The sequence below is a fragment of the Felis catus genome, chromosome F2 (assembly GCF_018350175.1).
Source record: "Felis catus isolate Fca126 chromosome F2, F.catus_Fca126_mat1.0, whole genome shotgun sequence".
NCBI classification, from domain to species: domain Eukaryota; kingdom Metazoa; phylum Chordata; class Mammalia; order Carnivora; family Felidae; genus Felis; species Felis catus.
Genome location: NC_058385.1, coordinates 53,015,433 through 53,036,376, shown reverse-complemented (window position 1 = coordinate 53,036,376; position 20,944 = coordinate 53,015,433). Strand labels below are relative to the sequence as shown.

The 20,944-nt window shown below is 37.1% G+C and overlaps 1 protein-coding gene across 3 annotated transcripts in view; it reads left to right on the top strand.

The window, feature by feature from the left end:
- The window catches only part of RSPO2 (R-spondin 2), a 159,278-nt gene that overhangs the window by 112,855 nt on the left and 25,479 nt on the right, over nt 1-20,944 (top strand). Inside the window, exon 5 of one of the 3 annotated variants that reach the window (XM_045049781.1) lies at nt 341-6,381. The exons of the other annotated variants lie outside the window; for them this stretch is intronic. Within the exon in view, the coding sequence (XP_044905716.1) occupies nt 341-390 (50 nt within the window). The 3' untranslated portion in view covers nt 391-6,381. Of the gene's footprint in view, nt 1-340; nt 6,382-20,944 lie in introns of those variants that run through there. 3 annotated transcript variants of the gene reach the window in all.

Below are 20,944 nucleotides of genomic sequence, written 5' to 3'. Positions count from 1 at the left end.
AAGGTAGATATGTTTTTTTCTATCTTAATTTCAAAGAAATGACAAATTACAAAATACAATATCAATTTAATAAGTTTTTGAATGGAAAAGTTGGTGTATATGTACATATATGCACATATGTGTATATTCACATAACACACATAAACATATATACACATATATGCATATGTGTGTGTATGAATGTATACATATATGCACACATGTATGTACACAAAAATGAGTACTCATTCCAATTTCAGACACATGAAAGTGTGTGCCTGTGTGTGGAGGGGGTGGGACCTGCATCATAGAATTAAGGAAATTAATGATAATTATTACAGAAAACATTTCCGTTCCATAGGGAGACAAACACTAAACAGATTTCTGAAATCAAGAATCACAGAGCAATGAACAGTATGGTGGACCATGTCTTTACCAATATCCATATCTCAAGCATGTGTTTTCAGAAGATAGAAGGCAGCTGGGAGTGTTTATTCCTTAATGTAAGCTGAAGGTGTAATCCATGAAAGTTGACTGTCTGGAGGCCTGGGCAATATGCAATTGAGATTTGTTGACTTATCAGTTGTATTTGAGTACAATTGTTCAGTAGGTTCTTTTAGTGAATAATGAATACATCTAGAACTTTGTGTAAGAGAATCCAGAAAATGTGCATTTGTATTGAGGGTCAGTTACTTTTTGAACTTGTCAATAACCATAACTGTGGTGTCTTTTCTATATAATACAGTGTTCTTAAGTAAGATCAGGAGATGCATATTGAGATGCAGAGTTATTTCTGGTGATTATCTCAAGCCTTGCACTAATAATTTGGCCTTGTCCGTCCCCCCAAGGCTGACCTTCAGTTATTTTAATCTGTCAAAACGACTTGGTATGAGAGAACTACGTAAATTTTGAGTAAATTCTTACTGAGTGTAACTGACTTCATTAAAATATGCTGCAAGGTGACTTCTAATTTCTCTTTTGAGAAAATGTTTCCATTTTCATACCTATAAGTTCATTAAATCAATATTCAAACATCTATTAATACCTATGTTCTAAAGAAACAGATTGAAAGTGATACAAACAGATGAGTTTATAGTCTACTTAAAGAAGAAGAAAATGCACATTACAAAATAATAAAAGCAGAGTTGAGTTGGTAAATGGTAAGTGTCGTTTTAGGCTCTGGTGTTACAGAAAATATTTTTGGCTGTCGTGGCCAGGAGATGCTCCTTGAAGAACAAATTTAAATGATAATTAAAAGGGGTAGGTGGGAAACACATTTGAAAAGGGGAGGAGATTATTTTAGACTGAGAGACCATTGTGGGGAAAGATGTAGATGCCAAAGTGTGCCTGTTGTGTCCAAGAGAGGGTGAGCAGAAGAACCTGGCTGCAGCTCCGAGATTGTTAGTGGCAATACAAAAGCTCACAGCAAAAATAGAAGTTGCATACTGTTTGCCAAGTGCCTCTATGGAGAGGACAGGGTTTTTAATTTTACCTAGTACACAGTGGAGAGCCATGGGGTACTTGACTGTGGAGGTATTTTAGCAGAATGCTGGTTGAAGACAGAAGTGGTTGAGGTGGTGTCTGTGAAGTGTAACTAAGTACACTTCACATCCCAAATTTGGGGCAGAGCGTTAAGCAGAGTCTGACTTTGGGAGAATTAACAGAGAATACTTATGGGTTCTGATGTTTATGCATTTTTCTGTTATGCTTGCTTTTCTAAAGAGTGAAGGATTTTGCTTTGACTTGCGGTCCACTGTGACTCTTATCTTTTTCTGCCAACTTTTTAAGCCAAGCCGTTCCCTAGTTTGTATTAGTGCAGTTTATTTTTTAAAAATGTAGGCACATTTTGCATTCACCCTAACTGAACTATATTTACTTTCTAACTGCTATTTCCATTTGCCATTTACCAAGACCCTTGGATGTATTATTCTTTATTTTCTGGCTTATGATGTTAACCTTCTAATGGATTTCCTTTACCAGTCAGCTTGAAGTACTTTGAAAATTTAAAGTATACACATTAAATACTATTCAAAGATGAAAATGCTCCTACAAGACACAATTTCAAATGTATAATCCAAGGTGCTTTTATCTAGAATGTCATTTGCTAACTGTGCAAAGTGTTGGGTTAAGGATTCAGAGTTAAATGCTAGGTTCAGGAGAAAACTGTACAGTTATCAATTTGTGGTGTTTGTGGCATAGAAAGCAATGTGTCCTGTATTCTCCCTAATTCTAATCCTTTAATCCATCCTGCTCTTGGCTTTCTCCTGCCTTTCCCTCCAATCTTCCAACACACACTTAGATGTCTTTGACAAGTAGTTATCTAGCTTCTATTTTATACCTGCAGTGATGGTGGAAGTCTGTATATTGGGGGAAAACAGTATGGAAAAATGCGGGAAGAGTTTTAAATTTGATGTGTCCTGGTTTTCATCACTTGTTGAATGACATTGGTTTAAATTACTTAACTTCCCAAAGCTTTGTCTTATATGAAATGGGGATATGTCACAGGATCATTGTAAGGAGTAAATTGGTACATATGCAAATGGATTTTATGATTCTATACTTTGTTGTAATTCTATTAATTCTATATTTACCATTCTTCCCATGACTGGCTTACTCTTGTCTCTTTATTTTCCTTTAATTTCCCCCCATCTCATGGCTTTGGCTATCATTCAGATGTGAAATCCTCTCCCATTTGAGCCCCAACCTCACTGTTCGGGCTCTTGATGGGCATCTTTCCCTAGATATCTTCCCAGCATGTCAATACAAGTGGAGCTAAAACATACCTTGTTGTCTTTCCAAAACCTTATTTCTCCTGGGATGATCATCCTTTCTAAAGACATCTCTAGGGGCACCTGGATGGCTCAGTTGGTTGAGTGTCTGATTTCAGCTTAGGTCATGATCTCACTGTTCCTGAGCTCGAGCCCTGCATTGGGCTCTGTGCAGCCAGCTCGGAGCCTGGAGCCTACTTAGGACTCCATGTCTCCTTCTCTGTCTGTCTGTCTCTCTCTGCACCTCCCTTGCTTTCTCTCTCTCAAAAATAATAAACATTAAAAAAAAACCTCCAAAGGCACCTCTAGCCTCCCAGTTACCCAGGCTCTTGACCCTACATTTGTATCTCTTTTTACATTCAAACAAATTAGGGCTCAGACCTTTACTCAACCAGCTTGCAAGTATGCAAACCTGAGAAATTTACTCAATCTCTCTCAGCTCCAGAATCTATATTATAGGGATAATAGATAATCCTGCTTCATAGGATAGTTATGAGGTTTAAACAACATCATTTAAAATAATCAAGGATCAAAAAACATAGGTTGTTATTAATTTTGTTTTAATAATCCTGCACCCAGGTGTGTTTCTCCACCATCCATTCATCTTTATTTCTGTGGCCTCTACATGAAGCCTTTATTTATGTAGAAGATTGCAGTAGTTTTTCATGGGCAGAGAGAGTATAGGTTAATTTACATCCCAGCTGACAGACGTGGCTGCATGTTCTAAGCTGAACTTGTTCCTCACGTACCTACTCTAATCTAGGTGTAAAATGGAAACCTTAAATTCTAAAAATGGCTGGGACAGCCATTGATTACCCTGATGAGCATAGGCCCTAGTACAGAGTAAGCCTCCAATGTGGAAAAGGAGGAAGGTTGCAGGATGACTTGGACAGGTTAATGCTGGCTAAGGACGTGATACTTGAGAATACAGACCTGGAATCCTGGGACAATTTGAGTAAGTAAAAGCTGAGTCGAGGGTGAAGGGGGAAAGAGAGTGAGCAAAAGTCTGACAAAATGCAAAGTATATAGGTTACCATTTATATAAACATGAAGAATCTGTTGAAACAGTCCATGTATTAGGAAGCAAAAGGGAAAAATTCGGGCAAAAGGTGTAGAAATAAGGAGAAGGAATGAGCTCAACAGATACTTCAAAACCAGTAAGTTACCAAATTAGATCTCCTGGATTGAACAGTGCCAGAAGAATTTGAGACTGCTTGAATAATTCTCACAGGGAAGAGAAAGTCTCTGTCCATTTGTGGTGATTCATTTATAAACTGCAAGTTGGGTAAGTGAATATTCAAAAAGGAATTAAAGCATAGGCATAACATATAAGTAGTTTATAACAACCAGCCACTCAAGGCATAAGAAAGTAATGAGCCCAAGGTTAGGAACACAGGTACAGATGTTCAACAAATTCAGTGATGTGTGTTGCCTCACTGTACCTAAAGACATTTTTGTTTTGGAAATTCATTTTCTTAAACCTATTTATAACAATAATCTTGAGGAAACCTATAGAAGGGAAGGAAGCTCTAGACCTGGATTCAAGAGTGCTCAAATTACATTCTGTACAGGATAGAATGGGGCAGTTGACCCTTGAACAGTGCAGAGGTTGGAGGCACTGACCATTCATATAGTCAAAACTCCATGTTTAACTTCCAACTCTCCAAAAACTTAACTACCAGTAGCCTACTGTTGACTGGAAGGCCTTACTGATAACAGTCAATTTATACATATTTTGTATGTTATATGTATTTTATACTGTATTTTTACAACCAAGTAAGCTGCAGAAAAAATGTTCAGAAAATCATAAGGATGAGAAAATACATGTACAGGGCTATACTGTATTTATCTTTAGAAATCCTCACATAAGTGGACTGGTGCAATTCAAACCCATGTTGTTCAAGGGTCAACCATATATGGTTTTTTCTTACAGCTTGCGAGGAGGCCTAGCAGGTTAGTGATCTGGTCTCTCAACCCTGGTTGAATGATAGTAGCTACTTTTTTCTTTATTTTGGAGGTTCAGCATGGATTTTCCTTTGTAAAAAGAGCATGTCTTTCTATAAAACAAAACTTTACAGATGCACTCATTTATATTCTTTCCTTTACGTGTTTGAAGCCAAGGTGCAGGGTCATAGTAGATGCTAAAGGCAAAGCTTGGTTCTTGCTTAGACATCACACTTGGAACTCTTTCTTCCACACAGCCTTACCTTTCAACCCTCAGGAATCTCTGAGCATTCCTCAGAGGTAATACCACTAGGTTTGTTCATGTTATTACATATATATCCTCCATGGTGACTGGCCTTACATTTTTGCAATGTTTCCCCTTGGAATAGTAGTATAACACTTAGGATGGACTGAATTCAACAACGTATCAACTATTTGCAGGAGTACACTGCAAGATGCAGTGATGGTCCAATAAAAACAAAAAAGCCACTCTAGAATTTATAATTTTTCATTTGAACATACAAATTATATACAGTTAAAAATGGTATAAGCTGGACAAGCACATGATCTGCTCCAAGCCCAAATTTATTTCATCTTGAGCTGCCTCTTTACCATTTTATTCCATAGTTATTCTCTTGTTTCTAGGAGAAATTTCGGGCAGCCCTCACATCTTAACTGCTCATTTTCAGCAATACGATTCTGTGGTCACGTTTAGTCACTGATGTAGTCTTACCTTTAGTTATTACAATGTCTAGTCCAAGATAATAACCATAATTAGAAACTTGAATTAGTAATAAGTCTTTGATTGTTATCTTGGACTTCTAGAAAATGTGTAACAGACTTTGGCTGATACAAAGTTTATTTTCCAAAATACCTCTGTATAGAAGAGTCTACTTTCTAAACTACCTCTTTCTTGAAAATTCTAAAGTAAATGACCCTCTAATGAAATGGTAAAACTAAAATGCTAAAACTAAATACTAAAACTAAATGCTAATCCTTGGAAGATGTATATTATATAGACTTGCATCCCTTTTGCACTCTCTTTCATTTTATATCAAAACCTGGAGAAGGAAACCATATGCCTCTGTCTTACACGTATGCAAAAATTTCTTGTAGTATTCTTGTATTTTCATGTTGAGAGTGGTATTGCTAACTTGAGTAATTTAAAGTAATTTCTGCCTCAAATGTCAAGTGTCTGTTGCATTTCAGATCTTCCTCCATTTGGTATAATTGTCAACTTGAAGCACACAGACTGACCTAATACAGTAATCAAACATGCTTTGAATTAAGAGTTATTTGGCTCGCTTCTGTTTGAAGCAATGCACTTGGTATTGCCATTACAAGTTTGCCTCTCCTTTCTCAGAAACATAAGACTTGTATATCCCAAGAACCACCACATGAAATTTTCCACCAGGTGGATGACATGTGAGCATATCTAGTTGCAAAACTGTAACATGGGTAGTAGCCTAATTTGAACCATTCCTTTTATAATAGCTTACATTTATTAAGAACTTGCTTATGGAGTTCAAACATGGGTGGTGACCTCTTAAGCACCCATATTTTAAAATGTAAAAACATACAGCTCTCAAATTGCCCATGTTTTGTGTAACTTTTAGTGCTTAGTAAGAAATGATTCCACAATCTGTATTCTGCAATGAATGTGTAATTAAAGATGATTGAAAATTCAAAATTTGTGGTCACTTAGTCCCTTCATAAACATTTGCTCATGAGTGTGTGTGTGTGTGACAGAGAGTGAGTTAGGGGAGAGGGGGATGAGAATTAGTGGTTTCAGCACCACATTTAGGGAAATGTTCAATGTTGTGCTCAGCATTTTGTTTGACAGTTGTTACCTTGTTTTCATTGTCTCTCCACTTTTGTTTATTTCCCTGTTTCTTAAGCAGCCTGATGAAATCTCATCAGCTAACTGGGATTGAATTTTGATGAGTGCCAAGTTGCTTTGATGAAATCTAGTGTAATTATGTTAAACCCGACTTGATTTGGCTTTAATGCTGGCATTTTCCATATTGAGAAAATTAGTGCATTTGTCCGCTCCTGGAGAGAGAAGCCCAGTAAGAAACAAAGATAGCTCAAATACAAAAAGCAACCACAATTTAAGTTCATTTATATCTTTGTTTCAAAACTAGCTTTTCCAGGCATTCAAACCCTTTAAGTTTCAGCATCTGTTCCTTGTAATAGCAGCAGATTTGGAATTTGCTATTAGCCAAAACTACCTTCATCCATGAACTAGAAAACAAAAATATATAGTTCCTGTTGACCAGAAAAAAAGCTTTTGTGTCCTATTATCTGGATTTTTCTGGGGATGGGATAGGGCAAGAAAGATTTTAGCATTTTAAGTACAAAATATTGTTTCATTTTATCGACAGAGGAAAAACTGAATTTTAAAATTATACTTCCTAGTGTTATTTCAGGTTGAAAATCTAATACTGTACAGGAGTCAAAGAATATTTGAGTCCAAAAACGCTCAAATTTACATCTTAATTTCTGATACTTGAGTAGAGGAAACTGAACTTCCTGAAATTTTATATAATTATAATAACAGTGTACCTCTTAGGAGAATACTATGATGCCAGAATTTCAAGAGATTTGGGCATTAGGTCATGGCACTGCACAGGGTGTTCAGAATGTTCACATCGGCTGAAGTAAGATCTTTAACTGCTCAGTCAGTGCACTTTCCCCTCCTCATATAGGAGGCCAGCAGGCTTCTGTCAGCAGCACTTTAAAACTGGATCCGGAATTGGAAGAGACCTCCCACTTTTAGTCAGTAACCATGAACTGACATAATATGTTTGAATTATCAGAAGATAATTTCCACTCTGGACAGTTCTTGAGGAGACTGGGCTATTCTGGGGACACTTAGAGATTATTCTGTCTGTTTTCTGCTTTGAGTTGTTCCCTGAAGTTACTGTAGAATTTTGACCTCTCAAGACTGGCACAAAACATCCCTACTCTAAAACTCTTACAGATGGCGACAGTTTAATCAAAGTCAGAAAGCTGGTGGCAGATGAATGAAGGCAGTTCTGTGGCCCTGGGAGAAAGTTATATATGTTCTATTTCTTCAAAATCCTGTGTGTTGTGCCTTTATGTAACTGGATTCAAGTGCGTTTTCTTTTTTGTGTTTTCTCCCTGGTCAGTTTTTAGTAGGCACAACTTACCAGAATTATTAGTCACTAACTACAAAGAGTTCTTTACTGCATTGTTTATAGAGTGTTCAGTCAAGGACTGCTTTAGAATTACAGCATTACTGAATCTTGCTAACTGTGAACAGGATGGGTTCAACAAAATGCCAATTTCTCACTGGTTAGATTTATTCGTGTTCTGACTCCCATATCCACTGGAAATGAACATTTGTCAGAGTGGTATCTATGATGATGTAAATTTAACGGTGTTTTACATTTTCAGTAATCCATGAAAGATCTGGCAAAGGGCTATCTTAATGGATTTTACAGCTGAAGCCCCAAAACACAAAATAAAAATAGTTTGCACTTATTATTTACAGTGTGTAGAAATTACCTTTGCATAAATGACTTCAGAATCTACTTGTTTGTGTGTTTGTGTGTGTGTGTGTGTGTGTGTGTTCACTTTTTAGGCTATTAGAGCTGTTAGATTATGTCAGCAACATAATCTAGACCAAGGATCTGGCAAAGCTTTTGTACATCCCAGTTCCTAGACTTTTATGCAGATTGATTTAGAGTAAGGCTATCACAGAAGATAATTTCTAGATAAAGAATGTAGGAGAGTGGCTTCCAACAGCTCTGTTCTCAGCTTCCTTTTTGGATTCTGACTGTGACCTATGTCATAGCCCCGGATGAGTTGCACATAGTCATTCCAAGGTTTGGATATAATTGCTGTCTTCTTGGTATAAGGATTCCCTGATCCATAGTCTTGAGAGGAACTGATAAAATAGGCACTTTCTGCTAAGACGGATGGTTTTTCATTATAATGGGTATTTTACAAAACACGAGCCATGATGAGTGAAGTGATTTAAGATTTGAAAAAGTTTAAAAGCTGCTGACATTAAAGCAAGAACCACATGCCAAAGGCAGGGAACACAGACACCATAAAAAAGTGTTGATGCCAGTTGCTTGAGAAACTCTTCAAGGAGGCATATTAAGGCTTAAAAAAAAAACTTTATCAGAAAGGAGTTGTGATTTGTTGCATCAATGGCTAAAACAGTTCATGTATTTGATTCTTCCTCATTTCATTTGTTTGTCAAAGCTTTTCAAATTGTGTTTTCTATACATCAAATGGTCTTTCAAAATTGTGCTTGTTTCTTCAGATTTCCAGGTCCTTTAAGATTTTTTAAACTTTTTTGAGAGTAGTTGACACACAATGTTACATTAGTTTCAGGTGTACGATATAGTGCTTGAACAAGCTTATACGTTATTCTGTGCTGGCCACAGATGTAGCTATTGACTATCACCATACTGTACTATTACAGTATCATTGACTATATTCTTTATGCCATGTTTTTATTTCTGGGACTTATTCAATCCATAACTGGAAGCCTGATTTTTTTTTTTTTAATAAGAATTGCACCTACTTAAGGTATGCAGGCTCCTTTTTATTTGGTATCCTGACCCTCCATTGCTTGCTAGACCCTACTTCAGGAAGGGGTTTGTTGAGGCAAATCCTGAATGGCCTTGGGCCAAGATGCTATGAGCAAAGCATCCAAAGTGTAGAGACTGAGAGTTGAAGCTTTTCTGAGAGAAACAGACCATCTGAGTTTTTAATTAGAAAACTGCTCAAATCCACACCTCAGTGTCCTCTCCTGAGGCTCCTAAACCAGAATCTAGAGTATATTTACTAGTGTTTTTCTTTTTTAAAACATGCAATAAAAATGTAGAACCACAGCCAGGGGAGAGATGAAAGGGTAAGGGTGTGTATCTCAAGGGATTGATAACAGGATTAGAACTTTGTAGAAATCATTTGCATTTACAATACACACACACTTCTCTGAAGCTGTGAAACCTGGTGTTTTACATTTCAAGTTCCTTTTAGGCAAAATCCAACACCTTATCATCTAAGCAGAAATGACTACCTCTGTGAAAATTTAAGAACTAGTCCCAAAAGCAGGAAGGAGTTAGACTAGCCTAACAGGAAAGCCATTCAGGACAAAGTCTTCTCTAAGTGAGTACCGTGGCAAAAAGGCAAGATTTCTCTCAAATTGTTTGCAGATGAAATTGAAGATATTACAATAGCGAAATCAAAAGGTTCTCAGCTGGCTACAAACTAAAACACTGAGGAAGCTGTGTTCCATGTGGACTTACGGGATGTCAGTTTGGATCTGTGGGTATTACCGCTTCCTTACAGTTGTCTCTGGTTCAGAGATGGTATTAAACAATTGTAGTTTTGTTTTTGTTTTTGTTTTTTTTTTTTTTAGGACAGATACTGTTTAGTGAAAAACACTTAAATAAAATCAGCATTGTGTTTGTACAACAGCCACAGAAAAATCAAGGATTGATTTTACTAGCAAGCCTGTAGCACACACTGGACATTGAGATTCTAGATGGTTCTTGTTACATTAATAGAATGTGGACAAGACACTTGGCAGTTAATGTATTGGCGTCTTTTGCCTCATGTTTGTCTGTGGCTGGGCAGGTGCTTCATGGGGATCAGTAACACCAGATCACAATAAATCTTTGAAATGCTACTTCTTTCAGCGTTTCGGGTGGTGCTCTTGCAAATGTTCTCCATTTGAGTGATTGAACAGCAAAGCAAAGGCAAAGGCACAGAGACAGCCTCAATGTGAATGCTAATTTAATTTAAACTGCTGTTCTAGTAACTTCTTAATCATTGTGTCATTTGGTTTAGTAACTTTCTTAGCTCTGCACCCTAAACAGTTTGTGATGGATCAGCTGTACTACCAGGCCATCAAATGTATTCATTTTTGGGAGCAAACACTTCATGGTTGTTTAAAAATCCAGAGTATTCACATGGGGGAAGTGTGGGAGGTTTCAAGTTTCTGAAACATTTCGCAGAAAATGAAGTGATAACAGTTCCTGCCGGTGGCCATATGACTCAATAATAACTAGAAGGAAAAAAAAATGTTTGTTTAGGCTTGGCCAGAGTTAATAACAAGCCAGAGTTACAATCTTAGTTTTGCTCACAAACGTGTTTCCTTTCTCCGTGACCCTATTCCTCATCTTCTGCAGACATCTTGTATTGAGCTTTCCTGAGACCTGCCTTCACCCTTTGAGAGACATTCAATATGTATTTTGAGTTGATTCAAGGCTTTTTCTTTGCCCCTGTTCACTAAAAACACAATATGAGCAAAATCTCAAATCTATTGCCATAGTCCAGTGTCAGCCTGTGCTGTGGCAAAATGTGGGCAGCATTTGTGGTAGGAAATCAGAGGTAAACGATTGGAAGTTTCTCATTTCAGTTCCGTGACTTACTGCCTCAGTTCATCAAAATTCTTTACTCTCAGGGATTGCAGGATACATTTGGCACCAACATGTGCTAACATGTGCTTTTGTTGTGTTTAAATTCCTTCTCAGCTTGGCTGGCCAGATCTTTATTTTATTTTGGTCTGTAGGCACATCTGTCACCTGTCTCTTCAGAGGTTATATGCCTCTGGGGAGGGACTCCTTTTTCCTGAACCTATGCTTCATGTTTAGCTTCCAAATACTTTTCACATTTCTATAGCCACAATCAGGTGAGCCACCCAATTTTTAACCCATTGGGTTGATGGGTTGGGGAGTTATGGCCTGTTTTATTGTATTTATTTATTTTCACTAAGTGGGTGGGATATTGTAGCTTTAATAAATGACTTTTTGTGCTGATAGTGTTGTGGGCTGAGAGACTGTGTATTTTGAAAAGAAAACCTTTCATTTCAATATGTTAAGTAATTCTGCAGGAATTTATAAATGAAAGGTTTAAGATAATGTATTTTAAGGAGGCGTCCTAGAGCATTTGCCTAGTAAAATGATAGGTAGTTTGTAAACTCTCACAAGAATGAAATTATTTGAAGATTTGTGGGTTAAACTAATTTTTCTGAATATGTCAAGCTCTGAATTCATAACTACTTTACTATAAACAGAAGCAAATTATTTGATTTAAAAATACCTAGAAATACAGCAGAACCAAAATTTTTAGCCATGACAATAAAACTCCCAAGTCTATTAAATGTTTTATCTCTTGTAACTTGAAATTTATTCTCTAAATGACACTAAATGTTAAGGATATAAGAATGGTGTCTGATATAGTACTATACTGCAATTTCACTTCAAGGATCCTATTGTGGACAGTTTCAGGATTCTAAGCGGACACAAGAAATATCAGGCTTTATATACCTCACTCATATTCCCTGTGTATGTGTGTGTATATGACTGAAAAGCATATTTTCTTTTTTTTTTTTCAACGTTTATTTATTTATTTTTGGGACAGAGAGAGACAGAGCATGAACGGGGGAGGGGCAGAGAGACAGGGAGACACAGAATCGGAAACAGGCTCCAGGCTCCGAGCCATCAGCCCAGAGCCTGACGCGGGGCTCGAACTCACGGACCGCGAGATCGTGACCTGGCTGAAGTCGGACGCTTAACCGACTGCGCCACCCAGGCGCTCCGAAAAGCATATTTTCTTAATTGGCCTGCTGATGATATGGAGAAGGGGTGCTCCCTATAATATGGATCAAATCCATTTCGTGAAATGCTCAGCTACTGAAAAACTTGGTGAAAATAACCTTATAGAAAAGTTACTAATGTAGAATTGCAAGTTCAGACATCTAGGGATAAATATTTTGGTGTCTCACATGTGGATTGCCTTTAATTCCTCCATTACTTGGCATCTCCAGTTGATGTCAACCTGTTCCAACCTTGATGCCACCACAACCTGAGACTCCATCGTTGGCCACCTGCCCCATCTGTTTTTTTCTTAGCCCTCACGTGATGGGAAGCAGAATAGCAAAGGAGTAAAGAGAGCAAAAGCCTTGCAGTTACAGTTTTGAGATTACCTTTCCGATAACTGTTTGCCATTGGACACCTCTCTGCTACTGTTTTTCTTTCCGGCAAGATGGGGACAGATGATGGAATCTACCTTTCAGGCTTGTGAGTTTGTAAGGAGAATGCCAAGTGTCTGCATGTAGCTAACATTCATTTCCTGTGTGCTCCTGGCTGTTAGTGGGCACGTGCCATCTCCTTCAGCTGACCTCAGAAGGCTTGCTAGGACACTAGAGCTCTTCAGGTTCCAGAAGGTAGGAGTATTGTTCCAGATTCCTAGCTCTTTCTGTTAAACATGTAAACCCAGGTTCTTTATTCATGAGGTGCAAAGGGCACCTGTCATTTAGAGTGCTATTTTGTGGGCCTGTACATCAGTCCCAGGCCTTTATGTTTTCTGATTCTTGCCACTTACTTGGGCATTTGTTTTTAATTTCCATGTCTAGAGACCTGGTCATACTTTCCACAAATCTTGACAATCATCCTGGGGAGATAAGGACTTGTTACAAGTTCGGGACCCAATAGCAAGCTATGAGATTGTGAAACTTAAAAGGTGAATATTTAGATTACCTCCATTTTGAGCCTTATCTCATTATGGGTATCTTAAAAAAAATTTTTTTTAATGTTTATTTTTTTTTTGAGAGAGAGTGGGGGAGGGGGGAGAGAGAGAGGGAGACACAGAATCCGAAGCAGGCTCCAGGCTCTGAGCTGTCAGCACAGAGCCTGATGTGGGGCTCGAACTCACAAACTGTGAGATCATGACCTGAGCCAAAGTCGGACGCTTAACTGACTGAGCCACCCATGCACCCCATGATGGGTATCTTTTGTGTTATTAATGTATATTTTCTAAAATAAGCTTTAAAATTATTAGCTTAAAGATTTATAGTAGTATATAATTTTTGTATATCTGAACATTTTTAGGCATATTCAAGTCTGAGTAGCGTATAAAATATACATTAAATTATATACATAGAATCTTTTATATATAATATATATTATACATATATAATATGTAATATATAAAATATATATATAATAATTTTATAGAAAGAGAAGATGCTTTGCATGTAATAAGCATATGATATTTTTTACCATGCCTAAATTATAAAGTTGAGTACTTAAGATTTTCCTGCATTTTGGGACAGTTGTTTCTTTTTCTCAGTAATTCTCTTGAGCAAAAAAGAATCAGGATGGAAAAATCGATAGCATTCCTAGTCATAAGTATCAGCCAACTAAATAATGAGTAAACATACTAAACAGAAAAATAAAGTGAAAATCACCAAGATACTAATAGTGGTTGTTTCTTGGTGGTGAGATTAAGGTTTATGACAGGAAGGACTGTCACACCAAGTGTTCAATCTTCAGTGTTTAATAGGTCCTTGCATATAAGTGGGTAGTCAGTATCTGAATGAATGTGGATGTGTAAAAATGTTCTTCTACTTCTTGCAATTTTAAAATTTTATGAAATTAACACTGTCTTAGTACTATAATAAGGAAAACAAATCCTGAAGTTATTGTATAAGAAAAGATTTTTGTGATTAACAGTATGAATATAATCTGTATTTTGGCTTATTTTCTTAGGATAATTTGAATAGTAGAGTTATTGTAACAAAGAATATGATTTTTTTGGCCAAAATTTATATTATCAAATGGCTTTCCAAAGAACTTATGTAGCCTTGTGCTACCAGCAAAGTATATCAGCCTCACCACACCTTGCTAGGATTATGTTTTATATTTTAAAACATAATTTTATTATGTTTTTAAAAATACTTCATTTTCAATTCTATTTGTTTATTAATGACGGGATCCCACTTAAATTTCTTTGCCAGTTTTATTTCCTGTTTTCTGAAATGTCTTTGTAACCTACACTCATGATAAGCAAGGAGTATGTGCATGACTTTAAAAGCTTAGAAAAAAAAAGGACATACAAATTATGTGGTAATTTTACTTTTTCTTTTTAAAGATGAGGTTCTAAGAATTCTACAATTGCAAGGAGTTAGAAATTATCACAGTTGGTTACTTAGGACTATTTTATCGGGTCCAAGTACAAGGTCTTTAATTTTTAGATGGACTGAAAGGAGTATAGAGATGCACTAAAATTGCTGCATTTATAAGCTGTTGCATTGTACAAAGGTACTTTTAGTATCTGTTCTAAACTTTGAGTCTTGGGTGGCACCAGATAAGACAAATAGAATTAAGGGCATAATTGCTATTTTTTGAAAAATCGTTTTATGAAAATGAATTTCAAAATACCCCTTTGAGGTAAAACTTGGCATATGTGTTCTCCCTAGAAATCTGTTCATGGGATTCAACATTTTTTCTAGAGCTGTTCATGTGGTGGTACTTAAAAGTTTTTGACATAAATATGTATCTTTTACATGGGTGATAAATTTGAGACTAGCATTTTTATGAGCATGGTAGTAGATGAAAGAGAATGAATAATTTAAATACGTGTATATTTCATATAAGTATATGTGCAATCTCTTTGGCCAATTGCTTTTCAAAAGCTGATTATATTATGTGGGCTTATATTTATTTTTATAGCACGCCCAACATATGTTGGACCCATGGATTAGGTTGTAATACTGGAAAAACTATGCTATCTGATTTTCATACTGATAGTGACGTGGTTCATTTAAACTCAGCGTCAGCTCAGAGAGGTATATGTATGTCTAAGTGAAGCCTCCATTAGGCAGTGTTCACAAGGAGGTATCATGGGTGTTAGTTTTTCTATGACTGAACAACATACACAGGCTGGAACTCAGCCTCATGATCTAGTACTCCAGAATCCTCCAAACCTGTTCAGTCTCAGGTTGAGGAAATCATAGACAGGTGTCCCCACAATCTTAGCTAATTCCTCAGCCCAGCTTAAGGATCCTGTTACCTCTCTCTCATTTGGCACAGTTGGTATCCCTAACCTTGACTGTTCTTAGAAGATGATGATAATTTCTCTTTCTGGCTTGAATCTGAAGTACCTCACCTTTCTTCCTGTTTATCTTCAAACACTATACCTACTTTTCTTGTATCTTCTCATGGAAGAAACCTCTTTCTTTCAAGGCTACCCCATATTCCTGAGTCTTAGCCCTTTTCCAGGAGGACCTATTTATCTGTTACAACATTTCCTTTATTATATTTCCCTCTGTCCACTTCTTCTCAGCTGCCTTTATTACCCCAGCCCCTGACCTTCATATTCCCACCGGGTTTTCCCACATGCACTGCAAATTAAACACATCAAAAATGATTTCAAATTCTCCTTTGAAACAGGCTCTTCCACCTGCTCTCCCTTCCCTACTCATTTTAGCCACAACCTGGAAAGCAACCCAAACTCCTTTGTTCTTACTTGCCTGGCCGTTTGCTCACCGATTCTACTCGATTCTACCTCTACAACTCGTTGCCTTCTCCTTCTCTCTGCCTGGTGCTGCTCTTTCTTCTCTTGGTACATCTTCCCTACTTTGACTGGTCTGTCTTCTTGTCTCTTTTTTGAGACCAACTCTAGAAGACTATCTCTTTATTATGTAAAGACTAGAATCTTTAAGGCATTAGCTTGAAACAAATATGCACCTTTATTAAATATTACTAAAATTTCTAGGTTAAGTATTTAGTGATAGTGATAGTCTTTTCTTTTTCTCTCTCTCTCTCTCTCTTTTTTTTTTTTTTTATAAAAGCATGCATTGCATTTATTCTATCAAGTGTGGTCACTTCATTTTAAATTTTTAGTGAACTTGTTTCATGTTGTTAGTCCCTAGTTTTGTGTCACTGGACCTCTGCAAATTTTATTGTATTTTACTTTTCTATTTTTAGTATAATATTTCTGTGACTTGATACAAATGATCCAATTAATTTTGTGAGTGCCTAGCATCCGAACATAAAGTAACACAGAGTGATAACATTCATGTGCTTGGACAGTATTTAAAGGAAAAAGAAAGGAGGCTTGTGTCAAAAGTGTGCTGCAGATCTCAGATTACCAAGGGCATTACTGGACTTCAGGTATCTTGGAACCATAAGTACTGCAAAACTAGGATTTGGAGGATATGCGAAGAATAAAGACTACTTTATATTAAGATTTCTTTTTACTATAAAGGAAATAGCATTAATTTGAAGAGAGTTAGTTTACACAAAGTAACTCTTGTTCATTGTTGGTTTCAATTTTTTAGGGCAAGATTAATAAGAATTATTAAGTAGTCTAAACCTTAAATTTGTGCCTTGTAATTAGCTTAATTTCATGTCACAGGTTTTTATGGGAGCCATCTAAACTTTTTTATTCACTGGGAGAGCACTGTTATGTTTCCAGCCTGAGCAGAGGAAGGCTGGTTTTCATGTATGTCCTGAAACAAATTAGCACAGTTTGGTTAAAACAGCTGCCTAAGTGATGAGAAACAAATTGGATTAGAAAATCCTACTTGGTAGTTTAACATGTCAATTAGTTAAGTTAGGATTTGAACCGTATCATACAGTCATGAGATGGAAAATGACACATGGTGGTCAAGCCAAGTGTCTGGTAATGGGGCCAGCCTCAACCCCTGGCTCTGCTTTGATCAAAAAGGAATGGTATATTTCCCCTTCTGACAACAGTCCAGTTTCTCCAAGTGCAAGATGAGAATTGTACATTTAATAAGGCTTGATCAAGTACCCATTGTGAATTAGATGACTTATTTAGAGATGAAGCAACATACTTGGAAATCATTACAGAAAGCAAGGCTATATAATTTCAGTGCACTGGTGCTTTGTTATTCAGTGTGGTGGTTCAGAATGCATCCGCACATCATGAGGAATCCTGGTGGTCACATGGTATAATGTAGGAAATTCACTGGGTCAGATATAGGAGTGGACTTAACAATGTTCATCAGCCGTAAGTTCAAAACTGCAGGATCTGTGCTCCTCCAGAACTTGGGAGCGCTGGGAAAGTACTGCAGTAAGAAGGACTGAGGTCTCTTAGATCCTCTTTATTCTTATTCTTCTTGCAAACTCAGTTTCCTATACTCCATTCCTACTTTATTTCTAACTCTTGAAGCTCTTACATAACCAGGCTTTTAAAGGCAAAAGCCTTGGAGTTCAACTTCTGGTTCCTTGACTTAGTAGCTTTGTGACTTTGGCAGCTACTTAACTTCACAACCCTTTGTTCCCCCATTTATAAAATGATAATATCTACCTTCAATGTTGTGACAACTATTAAATGGGTTAACACATGCAAAATGTGTAGTGTCTGTGTGTATATTAATGTTACCTAGGAATGACGTTGATACCATCAGTTCACTTAAAAGAATATGGAGAAAGCAATCCTAAAGGTACTTGAGAAGTGGTTTCCAAACCACAGAGAGCATCAGAATCACCCAGAAGGCTCAAAATAGGTAGGGAAAAAGAAACATGGATTCTTTCTATGAATATTCTAGGTGAATTGGGCCTCATAATCTACACTGGCAACATTTTTCCTCTCCAGCAGATATTTTGCCTAATACCTTCTTTAAAATCAGAGTTAATAGTATAATTGCTTTGCATTTCTCTTCATAGTGGGAAACCTGTTTGGATAGGTGAAAAAAAGCAGCCAAGCAGCTTTTGAAAAGATGAAATTTTTATGTTTCTAAGTTTTCTACAACTTGTCCCAGATCGTTGTAAAATTATGGGGGGAAGGAAGGAAGGGATGTTGTTCTTTTTTTTTTTTTAATGTTTATTTTTGAGAGGGAGAGATACAGAGTGCTAGTGGGGGCAGAGAGAGGGGGACAGAAGATCTGAAGTGGGCTCTGCACTGACAGAGAGCTCGATGTGGGGCTCGAACTCATGAACCCTGAGATTATGAACTGAGCCCAAGTCGGACATTTAACCACCTGAGCCACCCAGCTGCCCCAGGAGGGAATTATAGTGTCCATCAGAGATTTTGAAACTTAATTGAATATTTTTGACCTTAGTAAAACTGAACCCAGTTATCTGTATAATCTCTTCAAGCTTGTAGTTATTGAAAAATTTCTATATTCTCTTTCCCTATTCTTAGCCGAGAGCAGCTTGCACATTATTTACTTACTTGGGTGCTGTTCTGCAAATTCGTCTATTTAAAGCTTGTGAGGGAGCCAAGCCACAGGATCTGGCTGACTTTCAGCTGCTAAACAGGGGGCATGTAACTTGCCATTGGTCCCCAACTGAGAGAACTGTGGGTGTAATTTCTTTTTTGGTAAACATCCATCCTGAAGTGAATTTATCTCCTCTACACATTTGTTTTCCTTTGAGTGTTTTCCTTTTGTTGCATGATCCTCACTTTGTTGGACAGAAGTACTTCTGTAGTGTTACTTACCCTCTCAAAACAACAAAATTTACTTTTGTGATGCTGTTTAAGTCAGAGGATATAAAGGAAATCCCATCCAAACCAGCAGTTACCATTCATCAGAGGTGGGCAGGGCAAACTGAAGCTGCTCTTGAAGTCAGAAAACCAATAGTCCGTGGCAAGACGGAGCTGGGACTGCAGGGCCACAATGTGGGCTTACGACAGTGTCAGGGCTTGTGGTCAAACCTACTCTGTGGTTTGACTCTGAGTTACGTTGTCTCATGTGGTTGGTTTAAGAAAGGTCATTCCTTCTCTCTCGGTGTCATTGATATTCTTTTTTGTTATCAATGATTCCCCTCACCCCCCATTTCTACCACGGCCACCAACATATATTCAGTGTTTACTATGTGCCATGAACTGGGCTCAAACTTCATTTTCTTATTTAATCACGACATTTTTTTTTTCTTTATGTGGTAGGAAACTACTGTTTCTCACATCTTACAGATGAGAAACCAAGGCTTAGAGAAGATACTAGCTGTGAGGCTTTGGAGAAAAAGTGGCAGAGCTCAGGTTTATGCCGGGGCTCTCAGTCCCCAAAGAGCATGTTCTTAACCTCTATGCTGTATTGCTTTCCTGAACTAAGATGATTGTTGGAAAGTATCCATGTTAGGAACTCACCACTTTTAAATGTTCCATGCATAAAAATTTGGAATGGCTTTTCTCCCAGTTCCGTTATTTTAAAATAATGTAAGTACCTCTAGTAAAGGGAATCAAAAGGTTAGGCTAGAAAGCTTTATATAATTTGGCAAGACTAAATTTTTAGTTTCTTGTTTAAAATAAATATGACCTTTCAAAAGAAGAATAGGCAGTATGTGTTTATATAAAGCCAGTTATTTATGCAAACTTTGTCAGCTAAGTACTACATCTGTTAACTATATACTTTTTAAAAGGGTAGTAAAGGATGATCTAATAAGGCATAAAGATCATAAAGATTATATGAAACCTGGTGGCCAATGATTTTTTTTTTTCTCTCTGAGAAATTGTACTTAACCACAGAAGAGGGTTTAGAGCTTAAATAGTCAAGGGTTCCTTGGTACTTAAAGTTGTTAAAAATACTTAAGTATTCTCTTGGGTCTCTAAAATACTCTGTCCAGGATAAATGGATGTAGACATATTTTAAGGCAGATGGATGAAGTAGATGAGCCTTCAGAATCCTGGCCAGCACTGTGATCTATTCTGTCCTGCATTTAATAATTCTGATTAGTCAGGAGATTTTTAGAATTTGACATTTACCATTGGTGTAAGTAAAACAGAATTGGACTTGACAGCTGTTCTTAGTCATGTAAACTTAAGTTTTAATATTTGAACGTAAAACTAATGTTCAATGTCCTCTGGTTAAGAATGGTAACTAGATGGACTTGCCTTGGCCACCACCCAACCTGACTTGTCCCTAAAATCCAGAAGGAAGTTCCAACAATTAAAAACCAAAAGGACTGAATTTAAAAACAGAAGTTGAAGGCCATTTGTTATGCTTCTGATAGCTATGTCTACCTGAAAGCTAGAAATGGTTTCACTCCCAACCAGTGGACCCTGGGTCAGAAATGAAAGTTCTCTGCCAATGAGAGAACTGGACAGATGTCCTTTTTGTCCTTTTGTTGCATGACTTCTTTGTAACAACAGAATGGTAATTATAAATAATAGTGAATACTTCTAATATTCCAGATACTACATTAAGTGATGTTAACTCATTTAATTACTGCAATGACTGTACAGGTTAGATACTGTTACTATTCCTGATTTCCAGATGAGGAAATAGAGGCACAGAGATGACCAATATTAGCTCTGTGGTTTGAGCAAGTTAAGTAATGAAGCCAGATTCTGATCCAGAGGGTCTGGCTTCAGGGCTTGTGCTCCTAATGACAAGGATCAACTGTCCATGAAGCCAGATTCCTCTTTCTTAAACCTTTCTCTCTAAAGTGTTTGTCTTGCAATTTCCTACAAATATTCACCAACTCCCAGAAAATAAATGCATAAGAAATAGGTGA